The 14,477-nt window shown below is 35.2% G+C and overlaps 1 protein-coding gene across 2 annotated transcripts in view; it reads right to left on the bottom strand.

Annotated features, from left to right (window-relative positions):
- DHX29 (DExH-box helicase 29) overlaps positions 1–14,477 on the bottom strand; it is a 46,725-nt gene that overhangs the window by 19,446 nt on the left and 12,802 nt on the right. For both annotated transcript variants that reach the window (XM_057743423.1, XM_057743432.1), the window contains 6 exons: positions 11,975–12,101; positions 11,086–11,244; positions 7,293–7,458; positions 6,914–7,037; positions 5,034–5,642; positions 3,594–3,737 (listed from right to left, as the gene is read on the bottom strand). In XM_057743423.1, the coding sequence (XP_057599406.1) occupies positions 3,594–3,737; positions 5,034–5,642; positions 6,914–7,037; positions 7,293–7,458; positions 11,086–11,244; positions 11,975–12,101 (1,329 nt within the window). The remainder of the gene's footprint in view (positions 1–3,593; positions 3,738–5,033; positions 5,643–6,913; positions 7,038–7,292; positions 7,459–11,085; positions 11,245–11,974; positions 12,102–14,477) is intronic.

Raw genomic sequence — 14,477 nt, 5'->3', positions numbered from 1 at the left:
CAAGATTAGCTTTGATAGTAGGACTCTACCTTAGGAGATGGTTTGTAAGTGTTCAGCTGATAAGATTAGGGTATCTCCCACATTTCACTTAAAAGCTAGTATAGTTCTTCAAGCTCTGCTACTAATCTAAAACTGAACAGACACAAAACTGCAACAAGACAGATGGTTTATCCACTATGCAGAAAAAGAGGAATTTGACTAGTAGGAATCTGACAGGTTCTCTATCAACTGTCTAAGAAAAAGGCTTGTATGCCCTTCCAACAGATGCATTTTAGGGATGAGCACTGTAAACCTGCTATAGAGCATAAAAACATGGGACACTGTCAGAACTTAGTATCTGCTGGACGTACTACTCTATATCCCAACTTCCTGTACTGGACTTACTTCTACTCCATTTTATTTTATGAGATTAAGACAGCATAAAAAAGAATATATCGAGATAACAAAAATTAAAACAGGTTTGATCATTCATTTGCTTGGAAGGGAGGCAACAGTGGTTAAATATTCAGGTTCTGGAATTAATTGCTTAGGCTCAATTCTTCTTGGCTTGGTCACTTAAAATACGACTTTAGAAAAATCATTTAAATATCTCTGGATCTGCTTCTTCTGTAAAACAAGAATACAAATAATACAAACTTCATAGAGTGGTTGGCTATCAAAGGAGATCACACAAAGGCCTTAGGGCCCAACAAACAGTACTCAGCATTGTGCTAGATGCTAGGGATTAAAAAATGACCAAGACAGTCTTTTCATTTCAGAGTTTACAGCCTTGTAAGAGGATACTGTAGAGGATGGTTTGAAACTACATATGAAGGGTAGCTAATATTTTTTTGGGGGGGAGGGGGTCTAATATTCTTTTTTTGGTTTTTTTTTGTTTTATATTTAATTTTTTTTAATTGGCATATAATTGATTTACAATGTTGTGTTAGTTTCTCCTGTACAGCAAGGGGCAGTGAATTCAGGTGGTAGGAAGAGAGATCTACCATCTGTGCTGAGAACTGAAATGAGTTTCTAAAAAAGAAGGAGGAAGAAACAGTATGATAAAAGGAAGAAAAAGTAGTCATGGGACACAACTTGTGCAAAATCATGGCGGACAGGGGGATCATAATACATTTCAGGCAATGAAGAAACAAAAATGATGCCTTGACCATGGGATGAGGAATGGGCGAGAGAGCTGGCGAGGTACTCAGTAATCTGCCTGTATGAGGTCTTGTAAACCCTGTGAAGGAGGTGAGACTTTATCCTAATGAGTCAGGGTAGTGTGTAAGATATTTCAAAGCAGGGGAATCATGTGGTCTGAATTTTGTTTTAAAAAAGATAACTCCAGCTATAATGTGAAGATGTAGTAGAAGAGAGCAAAACAAAGCAGGAAGTTTAATTAGAGGCTTTTGTAATAATTAAAGAGATAATAGTAGCCTATAGGAGGGCAATACCAGTGAATATGGAGAGAAGTAAATGAATGTGAGAAAAGTAAAATCAACGAAGTCTAGGTGGTTGCATTTAGGAGATGTGGGAGAAAGAAGAAGGATTAATCTTGGATGTTCTTACTTTAGTGTTTTGACTGGGATATTTATGTCCGAAGCTAGAGAGAGAGACAAAGATTTCCTGATGGATGAAACAGATCGGGAACCTCCTCAAAGAGATGGTAATTTATACAGATATTGATTTTTCAAAAAAAAAAAACTTAAAAATAAGGATAAAACATAAAGTAGAGCTAATAAAAATGTATACTTTATCAAATACACTTGGGAGAGGTGGGCAAAAAGTTTGGCTGTAAACATACCAGCAGCCAGAGGAAAAGCTACTTAACTCACACACTGTAAACTAAAACAAGTCACACAACTATTGCTAATAAGAAAGCCAGAAATATTATCCTGAGCATCTTCATAAAGGTCCTAAATAATATAATAAATTCTGTGCCAGCATCTATCACTGTATTTAACATGATGATGAATTTCACTGGGTTTCTTCTTACTGTACTGTTCAACAAGAGGTTGACATTATCACACAGAAGCATAATTCAGTTAATCATGTCTACAGACTGCTAATACTAAGCCATCAAAGAGCAGCTCCCTGGAGTTGGTCTAACTTTTAAATTAGGGTTCATTCTGATAAATATTTACCAATCAATTTTCTAATAATTTGGGGCTCCAAAGAAAACTTATTGACCGGCTGATACAAGTATTTCATCTTACCTAGCAGTAAAAATTTCTCATCATAAATAGATAAATTAGCATTTTGACTTAAGTTGATTCTTGAGGATACTGATAAAGTCCAGGTCTTAGCCATGCACAGCTGCAATTGTGATAGCCCATTCCTCAGCCATTGCTGCCAGGAGCAAGTTACCAATGGGCCTGCTCAATCAAGCAGCCATATAGCCTCTTTCTTTTTGACATATTAGTGGTAACAGTACAACTTCTTCCCCTAGTAAAGAACTCCTTAGATAAAAATGAGTTCCTATCACTTATCTATTACCAAAATATGATATTTAAAAAATCTTACCCTAAACTTGTCTAACAACAGGAAAATGGTTAAATAAATTATGGGACATCCAATTTATATACTTCCGTAAAGTTATTTAGAAAATGTGTTTTTGTATCTAATGATGTGAAAGAATTATAAAATAAATATACACACATACTAAACATACACATATATAAATGCACAAATGTCAACATTAATTTTTTTTCTGGATCATGAGACTACAGATAATTTATATTTTCATTTTTGTATGTCTCTATACTTCTAATACTTACTAACCAAAAGGAGGAAAATAACCCAATAATCTATATATAGTCTATTAATTAAAAATCAAAGAATGACTGAACTTTCATTAATGCCCTCTGAACTTGGTGAATTAACAGACATTCATAAAAACTTTACATCAGGGAAAATTTAAAAAAAAATTTTTTAAATACAAATGCTATATAATTTCTTTTTCAAAAAATTATATACAAAGCAAGTCACTTTAACATATACTAGGCCAGTATACCATTTAAAATAATTCTAATGTGAAACTTTTGGCATAATTCAATTTTAGTGTGCATTCAAATTTGATTCAAGTAGGGGGTATATCTACAGAGAAAATGACATACTGATGAGGATTCCGTGCTTTTTTATAAGAATCAGAGAAAATCCTTTAACAAGTGTAGTCGAGAGGCAGCAGACTGGTAAGAGATGGCTGCAGCCGGACTGTCCGGGTTTGAACCCCCAGCTGCAGAACTTGTTGGCTGTGTGAAACTGAGCAAGCTATTTAACCTCTATGTGCCTCAGTTTCCTCAACTGTAAAATAGGGATAATAATATCAACTTCACTGGATTGCTGGGAGGATTAAATGAAGTTGTATATATGAAGTCCTTAGAATAGCACCCTGCATATAGCAAATATTATACACTATTTGTTAAACAAATCAATTAACAGGAGACATTTGTTAGAGGAAATTAGTTATTACATGTAGAAGAAATTATATTATATGTAAAGTGTCTGGCATTTAATAAGCATGAAGAAAATGTTAGCTAGTGTTAGAAGTAACATCTTTTTAATACAAAAATGTTTAGAATTTTTTTCTGAACATGGCTATAGAATCTACTCACCTCATCTACAATCACATGAGACACATTAGTTAGGAGACTATCTTCTTGAAGTTTTCTTAGCAAAACCCCTGTTGTACAGTAGAGTAAGCGGGTAGATTCACTAGCTCGAGACTCCATCCGGATCTGATATCCACACAAAGAATTCTGAAAGTAAAACACAAGGCCCAGATTAGATGCTCACAAATGATCTGGGAAACAAGCTTTAAAAAGTGAAGTACAGGGGCTCATCCTGCTACTATATGGAGCAGTCTAAGTAAATCTGTTTAGTGCAATTTATTACTTTCCCATGATCTTCAATTATTTAAAACTATAAAATGAGTTTTGGCAATTTTAAACAAGAAAAGCCTTTTATAAGAGTTTTGAAACAAGCTGTTCACCTGCTCTGACTACCATTAACATGATTATGAAAATACTGAGTTAATCAATTTCTTATTAAATTATCTTGGAGCAAAATATTGCAGTACTGAGGAACAGAAGTTAAGACAAACTCCTACAATTTGGTCTACTGTTCTATCACGATCTCATAAAAGCTGCAACCATTAAAAACCAGTGGTGCCTGATTGGAATCCTGAAGTCAATTCTATTCTCATCACATTTTCTTTCTTATTCCTTCTGTCATTCCTTTGTTATATTTGTATACATCCGTCATCCCCTTAATGTAAACTCCTTATAAGACAGAAATTATGTCCTTTTTCCTCTTACATTTCATGACAGAAACCCAAATTGCCACATAAAATTTTTTTAATCAAGGGACACCTAGCTTAAAGATAAAGACAAAAATGTTAAGTACCATATTTATAAAGAACAATTCAAAGTATAATTAAACTGAGTTATATGAACTTGGAATTCATTATATTTGGTTCTAAACCAATTTTATTAACTTCTATACTTTGTAGTCACTCTGGTTAAGGTTTGGCAAGTTTTGTGTATCCTTTTATTGCAAAATGTGTGACAGCAGATATTTAAGTACTTTTTCTGTTATTTTTTATATGCAGGATTTGAAAATAGTCTGGCATTTTCTTCTATATTGTTTTTTCCTTCTGTTATTGAACTAATGAAAATCATTCAGGAATACATCCCACAGAAAAGGTTTCCAAACACTTCAGATATCTGATATTACAGTTATATTTGTATGTGTTTATATTCTTTGAATGATCAACTTAGTATGTAATACATTTGAATACTCAACTATTGAGGTGAATATATTTTTCCTTTATATGAGAATTTTAATGATAATTACTGATAATCCTTTTCATATGAAGGAGCATGGCATAATATCACATCTGTCAAAGAAAACATGAAAAACACCTGAGAGATATGCTATTGAACAAAAAGTATCAGTAAAAACTCATATATGGTACAGGTTCCTTCCATCTGGATCCCAAGAGCACAGGTGAGTAATGTCATCATTCTCTGAGGCAGAGTTGAACAATATCTTACCTTTCCTCCAGGTCCATTTTCACAGCCCAATTCATCACACACTCTCGTGGCTAAACTCACTGCTGAGATTCTTCGGGGCTGTGTACAGACAATGTTACATTTACTTGTTCCCTGCTCATTTAGAAGCAGATCTTCCAATAGAAAATGTGGCACTTGAGTACTTTTACCACTCCCTGTTTCACCTGCCACAACCACAACCCGGTGCCTTTTAAGAGTTTCAACAATTGAATCCCTGTGTTTGAACACAGGTAACTGCTGCCTTTCCTTGAGAAGTCTCTGGTACTTTGGTGTGCTTTGCAACTTGCCAAAGAGGTTTCTAACAGGTTCCAAATCTTCTGCCTTTTCTGATTCTAAGGACAGTGCAGAAAAATCCTCATCAGAAACTAAATTTTCCCAAGATTCCTCAGGATCTTCAGAGTTTTCTCTCTTATTCTCAGAATGCTGTTGTTGCTGTTGCTGCTGCTGTTTCAATTTATTCAGAAGTTTGGCAATAAAAAGGTCACGTGGTTTATTGGTTTCCATTTTATTTAATTCTTCCTTTTTCTTTTCCGCGTCACTCCACTCCAGCCAAACATCTCGGTAAGTGGGCGGAAGTAACTGATGAACTGACTATAAAGGAAAACAACAGCAGTATGTCATTTTCACTAACTACTGGCTACCAAAATTCAATATGTTAGAACTTAAAAGGATAGCTATCTGCCTCTTAAAATGTCTCTTCAACGAGTAAGTTACTACTTTAATATATACATGCCTATGATGCAAATTTATAAATAGTGTATTATGTTCAGGCTTCTAGACTTACTAGCTGTGTGACCTTGGGTAAGTAACTTAAGCTCTGGGTGTCTTAGTTTCTAACTCTGTAAAATGGGGCTGATGATAGTACCTCACTTAGAGGCATACTCTGAGGCAAACTGTGTTAGTCATGTCGTGTGCTTACTGCTGGAACACAGTAAACTATTAAATACATATCTATGACTTGTCCCTATAGTGGTGCTGCTAAATACGTAGATGACCCATAAAGCATCTCTAAAACAAAGTTCCCTCTGAGAGTCCAGCCGCTGTATGCTACAGCTCAGAATATCGTAAATGAACACCACTGGATGGCATCTAAGTTACCCTAATTCTGTGTTATGAAAGAGCCCACAACTATTTCTCTATCACTGATAGTCATTTCTATCAATTAAGCTTAGCTTATTATACCTTATTCTGCAAAATGAGGGAAATAAAGACATAAAGAACTTTTACTGACACAAAATGGAAAAGAACTATTGTTTGGAGTTCCACTTAGTCAGTGTCTACATTTTCAGTAGTTCTAATCCCCCATGAAGAAAGATATACATGTTTATTATAAAAAGGAAACTGACAATACTCCCCAACCAAAAAAAAAAAAAAAAAGAGCATTGTGTTATTTTAAAAGTGCTCTCTTCAGTAATACTTTATTTTCATCTTTCCTTAAACTGGAAGCTTACAGTCAATATAACTAAAAGTGAAAACTGGAACTAATGTCATTTTTAAAAGTTGATAGACAATATAACATTAAAGGAAAACAAATGTTTAAAAAACTCTCCTTAATTCAACCACTCAAGCACAACTACTTTTTAATCTGTAAATTAGTTTGGCTTGCAAAGCTGGACGAAATGGTTCAGAGCCTCTGATCTAAGGAGAGAAAGACTGAACTATGTTTACAGGTGAGAGAGAAGTCAAAATTATAACTAAGCAGAAACAAGCATTAATCAAAAGAAGCACTCCGTAAAGAGAAAACTGGCACAAAGGGCCATAATTAAATACTACCTTCCAATGCAGATACAGTTTTATGTTGACAAAATATACTCATTACTCCAGAAATGATTTTTGAAACACTTAGATCTAAAAAGTCTTACCTGCCCTTTCACTAAACGATAAAGAGCTAAAGTAGCTCCCAGGTGCTGAGCTTGCATGCCATCCTCCGTTAAGATTGTAGGGCATACTACCAGTACATCATCTTCAGACTTGATTACCCTTACCCTACAAAGAAGACAAAAACATTTTAAAATAAAATTGATGAAGTAAAAAAAAATAAAAAAGGTCAGAACATTGAACTGTAGTTTACATTAATCATTTAAATTAAATATTCCCATGGAAGACATTATACTACATGATTTATAAGCACTATCAATATGGGATTTGGAATTAGCTTCCTAAATGTCCACTTAACTCATAAAAAAAAAGATTTTCATCTTAGATTTTTCTAAAAGTTCATTCAGTTAACCAAAAACATACCTACATTTCCAGTATCTACCTACTGCAACTTTTTCAAAGGAAGGATTTGGACTCTTGGGAAGATTCTTCCTGACCCAATCGATCAGAAATTGTTTGGGAGATTTTCCAGTCCAGCTTCGAGCAGTATAGTCAAAATTTCTTATATCATGAGGTTCTTTCTTTTTCTCTAAAATGATAGACAAAGATTGGTTTTTTAAAAATGGCTATGTAGTAATATACAATCTCTTTTGAGGGATTAAAGTTCTCTCACTTTTGGGAACAGACTTTTAGAAGAGAATAGATTAAAAAAAGGACAGATAGAAAGGCCTGCTCTTCTTTAAGTGATGTAAGAAGAACATCACTTAAAGATCTGGATCTTTTTAAAAAAAGTGTCTTGAACCAGTCAGAATGGCCATCATCACAAAATCTGGAAACCACAAATGTTGGAGAGGGTGTGGAGAAAAGGGAACTCTCCTGCACTGTTGGTGGGACTGTAAGTTGGTACAGCCACTATGGAAAACAGTTTGGAGGTTCCTTAAAAAACTACAAATAGAACTACCATATGATCCAGTAATCCCACTCCTGGGCATATACCCAAAGAAAACCATAATCCCAAAAGAAACTTGTACCATAATGTTTATTGCAGCACTATTTACAATAGCCAGGAGATGGAAGCAACCTAAATGCCCATCAACAAATGAATGGATACAGAAGATGTGGCATATATATACAATGGAATATTACTCAGCTATAAAAAGGGATGAGATGGAGCTATATGTAATGAGGTGAATAGAACTACAATCGGTCATACAGAGTGAAGTAAGTCAGAAAGAGAAGGACAAATATTGTATGCTAACTCACATATACGGAATCTAAAAATGGTACTGATGAACTCAGTGACAAGAACAAGGATGCAGATACAGAGAATGGACTGGAGAACTCGAGGTATGGGAGGGGGCGGGGGGTGAAGGGGAAACTGAGACGAAGCGAGAGAGTAGCACAGACATATGTATACTACCAACTGTAAAATAGATAGTCAGTGGGAAGTTGTTGTATAACAAAGGGAGTCCAACTCGAGGATGGAAGATGCCTTAGAGGACTGGGGCAGGGAGGGTGGGGGGGACTCGAGGTGGGGGAAGTCAAGGAAGGGAGGGAATACGGGGATATGTGTATAAAAACAGATGATTGAACCTGGTGTACCCCAAAAAAAGAAAAAAAAGAAAAAAAATAATAAAAAAAAAAACCAAAGTGAATATGTGAAAAATAAGTGGTAGGCAAATACTAATCAAAAGATGATAGTATAACTCTATATATGATCAAATAAACTTTAAGACCAAACTTTACTATATATATATAAAAAAAAAAAGCGTCTTGAGTAAGTTATGTATTCTTGTAAAATATCTATGATAGAGTCCATATGATGAATTGTTTAGAATACTCTGAATTACAGTGTTTGGCAGGCTACCACACAGGAAGGGTAATTTTTTGAGAAGATACAAATCAGATGTCATTTCTCTGCTTAACAGCTGCCACTACCACCACCTTCAATGGCTTCATGTTACATATAAGATAAAGTCCAAATTCTTCACTACTGCCTAAAAGCCCTCCGTGGCCCATCCCTGCTTATTTGTTGTCAGTCTTCCATCCCCACACTCACTATATTGTAGCCACACTGGTCACGAGTCAATTACTTAAATGCTCTAAACCTGCCTGGCCCAATACATTAGCCATCAGCCGCATGTGGCTAAATTTAAATTAATTAAAATTAAAATTTCAGTTTCTCAGTTGTACTAGTCACATTTCAAGTGCTCAATATAGTTGACTCTTGAACAACACATGTTTGAACTGTACAGGTCCACTTATATGCTGATATTTTTCAATAAATATACAGAAATATACATGAAGAACATCATGTGTAAGACATATTGAAATGGATAGCCTATCCTTACCCAGCTGAGGTGATAATTAATATAAAATTAATAATGTGTTATTTTCTTTCTGTTTTATAACTTTGCTTTCAAAGAATTACATTACCTTACGCAATGCCTCTCTCTCTCTCGTAATTGGAAAAACTGCATATCAGCCTATCATCACAGGTAAGTGGTTTTTTAAAAAAATGTAACAGTGTTTCCAATACTATATTATGAACAGACTGTAATACTGTATGCCATAAAAATTCTATGACAATTCTTCCATTAGTGTATAAGGCTGAGCTCACAGTGAAGCAGCTGTGTTGATTACACGAGGGTACCATTAAAGCAGTCGTATTGCTGCTGCTTCATTATCAATGCATGAATCTTTATACCTGTGAACAACTAAGAATTTCTGTTTCACATTATCTTTTCATTTTTGAAGTCTAGTGTTAGTAACATGCATAACATCTACAGCATTTTGAATCATATAAGACAATACTGATATAGGCACTGACATGATTCATCTTGTACACAGATATAAACTCACAGAATCGATACAGTACACTACTGTAAATGTATTTTCTATTCATTATGATTTCCTTAATAAAATTTTTTCTCTAGCTTACTTTATTGTTAGAATATAGTATATAATACATATATAACATATAAAATATGTTAATCAACTGTTTATGTTATCACTAAGGCTTCCAGTCAATAGCAGGCTATTAGCAGTTAAGGCTGGGGGAAGTCAGTTATACGCAGATTTTCGACTGCACAGGGGTCAGCTGCCCTAACCCCTGCGTTTTTCAAGGGTCAACTGTATTCATATTTGGCTACTGGCTACCACATTGGATAGTGCAGATACAGAACATTCCCATCATAGTGTGTTCTGCTGGATAGTGATGCTCTAAGCTCTTTTCACGTTAGACTTCCAATGTACTGTCTCCTTCTTAGAAGTTCTTTCCACCAACTCATCACTAGACTAATACTTGTCAGATCTGTCAGATCTCAAGCAAGACCTCAGCAAGGTTTCCCCAATCCAAATTAGGCCCCCTTATTAGTTCTATTATTAGAAGCCAGTTCACATCACAATTTGTAACTGTATATTTGTATATGTTTAAAGCTGATATTCTCTTCTAGACTGTATACTTGACGAGGGCAAAGACTAAGTTATTTTGCTAATAACTGTACATATAGCACCTGATATTATGAACAATAAAAATTCAATATTTGTGGAAAGAATGTATAATTAAAAGAACTGACAATGTAGTGCGGGACTCAACTGACTATATTACAGACTGATAAATATACTAGCTGTATCAATCATTTACCTGTGGGCACAAAGAAGAGCACACTTACACACCTCTGGCAGCACAGCAGGAATCAGGGAAGGTTTAAAGAAGGGGTGCTGTTTGATTCGAGCCTCTGAGCAAGGGGACATTCAGCCAAGAAGGGGACGACAGGATGAGCAAAGCCATGAAGTCGTATGTTTTAAAGAATGACACAGCTGTGTGCACAGCTGGGAGGACAAGGTGGAAATGCAGACTGTGGCAGAATGCAAGGGATCTTCAATGCCATGATACAGGGTTTGAACTTGTTAACTGATTAAAATTTTTAACAGGAAACTCACACTTTGATCTGTGTTAACTGAAAGATAATTCTGGCAGGAGTTTGGAGGAGGGACTGGAGAGAGATGAGGCTAAAGCAAGATGTCTGTAATTACAAAATGCTATACAAGTTATCATAATTATTACTTTTTCCAAGACAGCGTGTGGAAGCATAACTTTACTGCCATCTCACTGTAGTCTGCTAGAACACAAAGTAACAATTTTTCAATGATATAGTCCTTGACATTTTTCTATTTACAAATTACACCCTGGGACACTTTCCCTTCATTTTACCTTTTTCTTCTTCAGCAGCAGCTGTACATTTTTCAAATAAATTAAAGTTCAAAGCACTTTCCCCTTCTGTGGTTACAGGAGGCTTCTTCCTTTCATTCTGTTGATGTGTAATCTTTATGGCTGGATTGAATACTGGATGGTCTTCTAAAGTTTCCATTTCTACCAAAAAAAAAACCATGATGCTTATTTGTTTTATTTGTATTTGTTTTTCATGCCTTTTTACTTTGCAAAAATTGGTTTTAAAAAAAATTCCCTCTTTTTCCTTGTAGTCAATTACTCAACACTTCCTACTAGGAATTTGTGCTAGAAGTTAGAGGCAGTTTATTTTCACACCATATACTACCATTTTCAGAACAAATTACTTAAAAGATGTAGAAAGCCAGGAAAAACATCTTCACTAGAAATAGATACTCATGGAATTATAACCACTTCTTGTTCTTGAGTGGAGATGGTATTTTATGGTATACATTTGAGGTTAACAAACTATGGCCTGCAGGCCAAATCTAGCCCTGCTGCCTATTTCCATATGGCCTGTGAGTTAAGAATGATTTTTCACATGTTTAACTGGTTGAAAAAGACAAAAAAGAAGCAATATTTGGTGACATGTAAAAATTATGTATGAAACTTCAGCATCCATAACGTTTTATGAGAACATCACCGTTTGCTTATGTATTGTTTGTGGCTGCTTTTATGCTGTGACAGCAGAGTAAAGTAATCATAAGAAATTCCAAAACCTAAAATATTTACTATCTGTCTTGTTGCAAAAAGTTTGCCAATCCCAAGTATAAACTGTTAGGAAAGAGCAGACATATTAAAAAGAGGCAACCTCCATCCTGAAAGGCCAATAAAGAAGAGATATTTATGTACCTAAGAATGTTAAAGCGTTTACCTCTTTGAAATTTCCTTATTTTTTCTTGAGCCTCTTTTTGGCCTTGCTTGTTTTTTTCTAGCTTAAAGGCAGCTGCTTGCTCCTTTGCATCCAGAAGTTTTGCTGCAAGGTGCAAGTACCTTTCATTCTGTTGTTCCAAATAAGATGATGATAAAGAAATAAAAAGAAAAGCAAGATTAGTTTATCTACTGCCATTTATACCAAAACCTGTGATCTTTTGATCTTATTCTTTCATCCAACAAATCTTTTAGAAATCTTTCACAGAGAAATAATACAGATGTGCAGATTTGCAGGTACACAGATGTTTACTGAGTACTGACTGAAAAGGAAAATTGGAAATCAAGTGTGGCGCATCTCTCAGAGAAAGCTAGTCAGCCATTGGGGAAAAAAGTCAGGTAGCAAAAGAATGAGGGTGATCCACATGGACAAACTTGCTTGAAATGTTTAAAAAAAAGGGGGGGCCTCTGGGGAAGATGGGTGTTATAAAACTTAAGGACTTAACTCTGCTGAGCAAAAACTAGACAGAGTTAAAGCTAAACCCAAAGTACTGGTTTCTTTCTTTAGGTTAGGTTACTAGCAGAAGAGAAGCATTACAGCACTGGTGGAGAAGAGGGCATGTGCAGTGTTGCTATGAAACACAACTGCTGAGACAAAGGGAAAAGAGACAACTAAGGAAGCACAACCACCTGAATTCTGGGACCATTTTGTGTAGAAGCAAACATCAACACAGTGTAACAGACAGAAGGGGTGGCTATCGCCTCAATTTCACCCAAATTACACTCACTCTTTCAATCTTTCCTATCTATGGCACTGATCCCACCAACACTCCACCTACGAATCTCTTGCTGTCTTTGGTTCCTCAGCCTTTATGTTCAGTAAATCAGCAATTTCTATTGATTCCTCCTTTAAATGTTTCTCTTCCAAATCCAATTTGGTACCTTATTATTTCATACCTGTGCAAGTGTAAGAGCTACCAAAATGGTCTCCCTACCCTTTGCAAATCATCTTAAACACTACAAAATTTGACCTAACGTGTCAAATTCTTCTTGTCAGTCACCCGCCCCCATACTTCTAGCAACTCTTCACAATCAGTAGGAAAAGTTGACAAATTCATTTTCTGGGCATCAAAATCTTCTAGTCTCAGTTTAACTCACCTGTTTACTCCTATCTGCCAGTACTCACCTACCCATTTTATCCTGTTTATTGTTTAATACTCAAAGGCCCCTTGCACAATTCCACTTCTGTACCCTCATTCATGCTATTTCACCCACTTGGGCCATTTTCCCATTCTTTGTTACCTATGCACACTTCACGCATCCATCAAGTCCCACTTTTTCTCTGAAGTATTGACCTAATACTCCAATCAGAAGAGACCTCTTTCTCTGAACTTCAAAGTAACGTGTACTGTCTTAAACTCTTTTTGTTTATATTACTATAATACAGGCACATGGTTAAAAAAATTTAGAGGATACAGAATAGTATAAAAAAGAAGTCTCCCTCCCACTCTACCAACCCCAGTCTTAATCACTAGTAATAGCTTCTTGTGTCTCTCCAGATGTTCCCTTTGCATACATAACAATGCAAACGTGTGTGTGTGTGTGTGGGTATGTGTGTATTCTTTTACTCAGATGAGTTCATTATACTGCACATGCTGTTCTGCAATTTCCTTTTTGTCTTTCTAAATCAACTTTATAAAGGTATGATTCACTTATAATAAAATGTACCCAGTTTAAGTGTATAAGTGAATGTATTTGATAAATGTATACATCCAAGTAACTATCATCATAATCAAGACATAAAACACTACCATCATCCCCAAAAGTTTCCTCATCATGCCTAATAGTCAATCTCCTTCCTTCATCCCTGGACTCAGGCTACCACTGATCTGCTTCCTCTCACTAGAGACAGATTTTGCATAGATGACTTTTCTAGAATTTAATATAATGAAATTGTTCAGCATGTACTCATTTGTGCCTGGCTTCTTTCATTCTTATACAGTGTTTTTGAGAGTTGCTTACAGTGTTTGACTGTTATTAGTAAAGTTGCTATGAACATTTGTGTACAATCTTTCTTGATATTTTCATTTTTCTTGAGTAAATACCTAGGAATGAAATTGTTAGGTCAAATGATATGTGTTTGTTTAACTTCATAAGAAAGTGCCAAACAGTTTTCCAAAGTAGATGTACCATTTCATTTTAAACTCTTAGAATCAATGTTTGAGTGCTCAGTTGCTTCACATTCTCCCAACACTTGCTATTACTGATCTTTTTAAATTTTAGCCATTTTGATATATATATAATAATGGTATTTCATTGCAGTTTTCATTTTCATTTCTCCCATGACCAGCGATGCTGAACTTGTTTCTACATGTTTATTGGCCATCCATACATCTACTTTTGTAAAGTGTCGGTTGTCCTAAAACTTCTTTATAAATTCTAGATAGAAGTCTTGTATCAGATATATATATGTATTGTGTTATTTTCTTCCTACAACTTGCTTTTTT

Source organism: Hippopotamus amphibius, chromosome 1 (genome assembly GCF_030028045.1).
Source record: "Hippopotamus amphibius kiboko isolate mHipAmp2 chromosome 1, mHipAmp2.hap2, whole genome shotgun sequence".
Lineage (NCBI taxonomy): Eukaryota > Metazoa > Chordata > Mammalia > Artiodactyla > Hippopotamidae > Hippopotamus > Hippopotamus amphibius.
The sequence above is the reverse complement of the archived record's forward strand: the minus strand, read 5'-3'. Positions and strand labels throughout refer to the sequence as shown.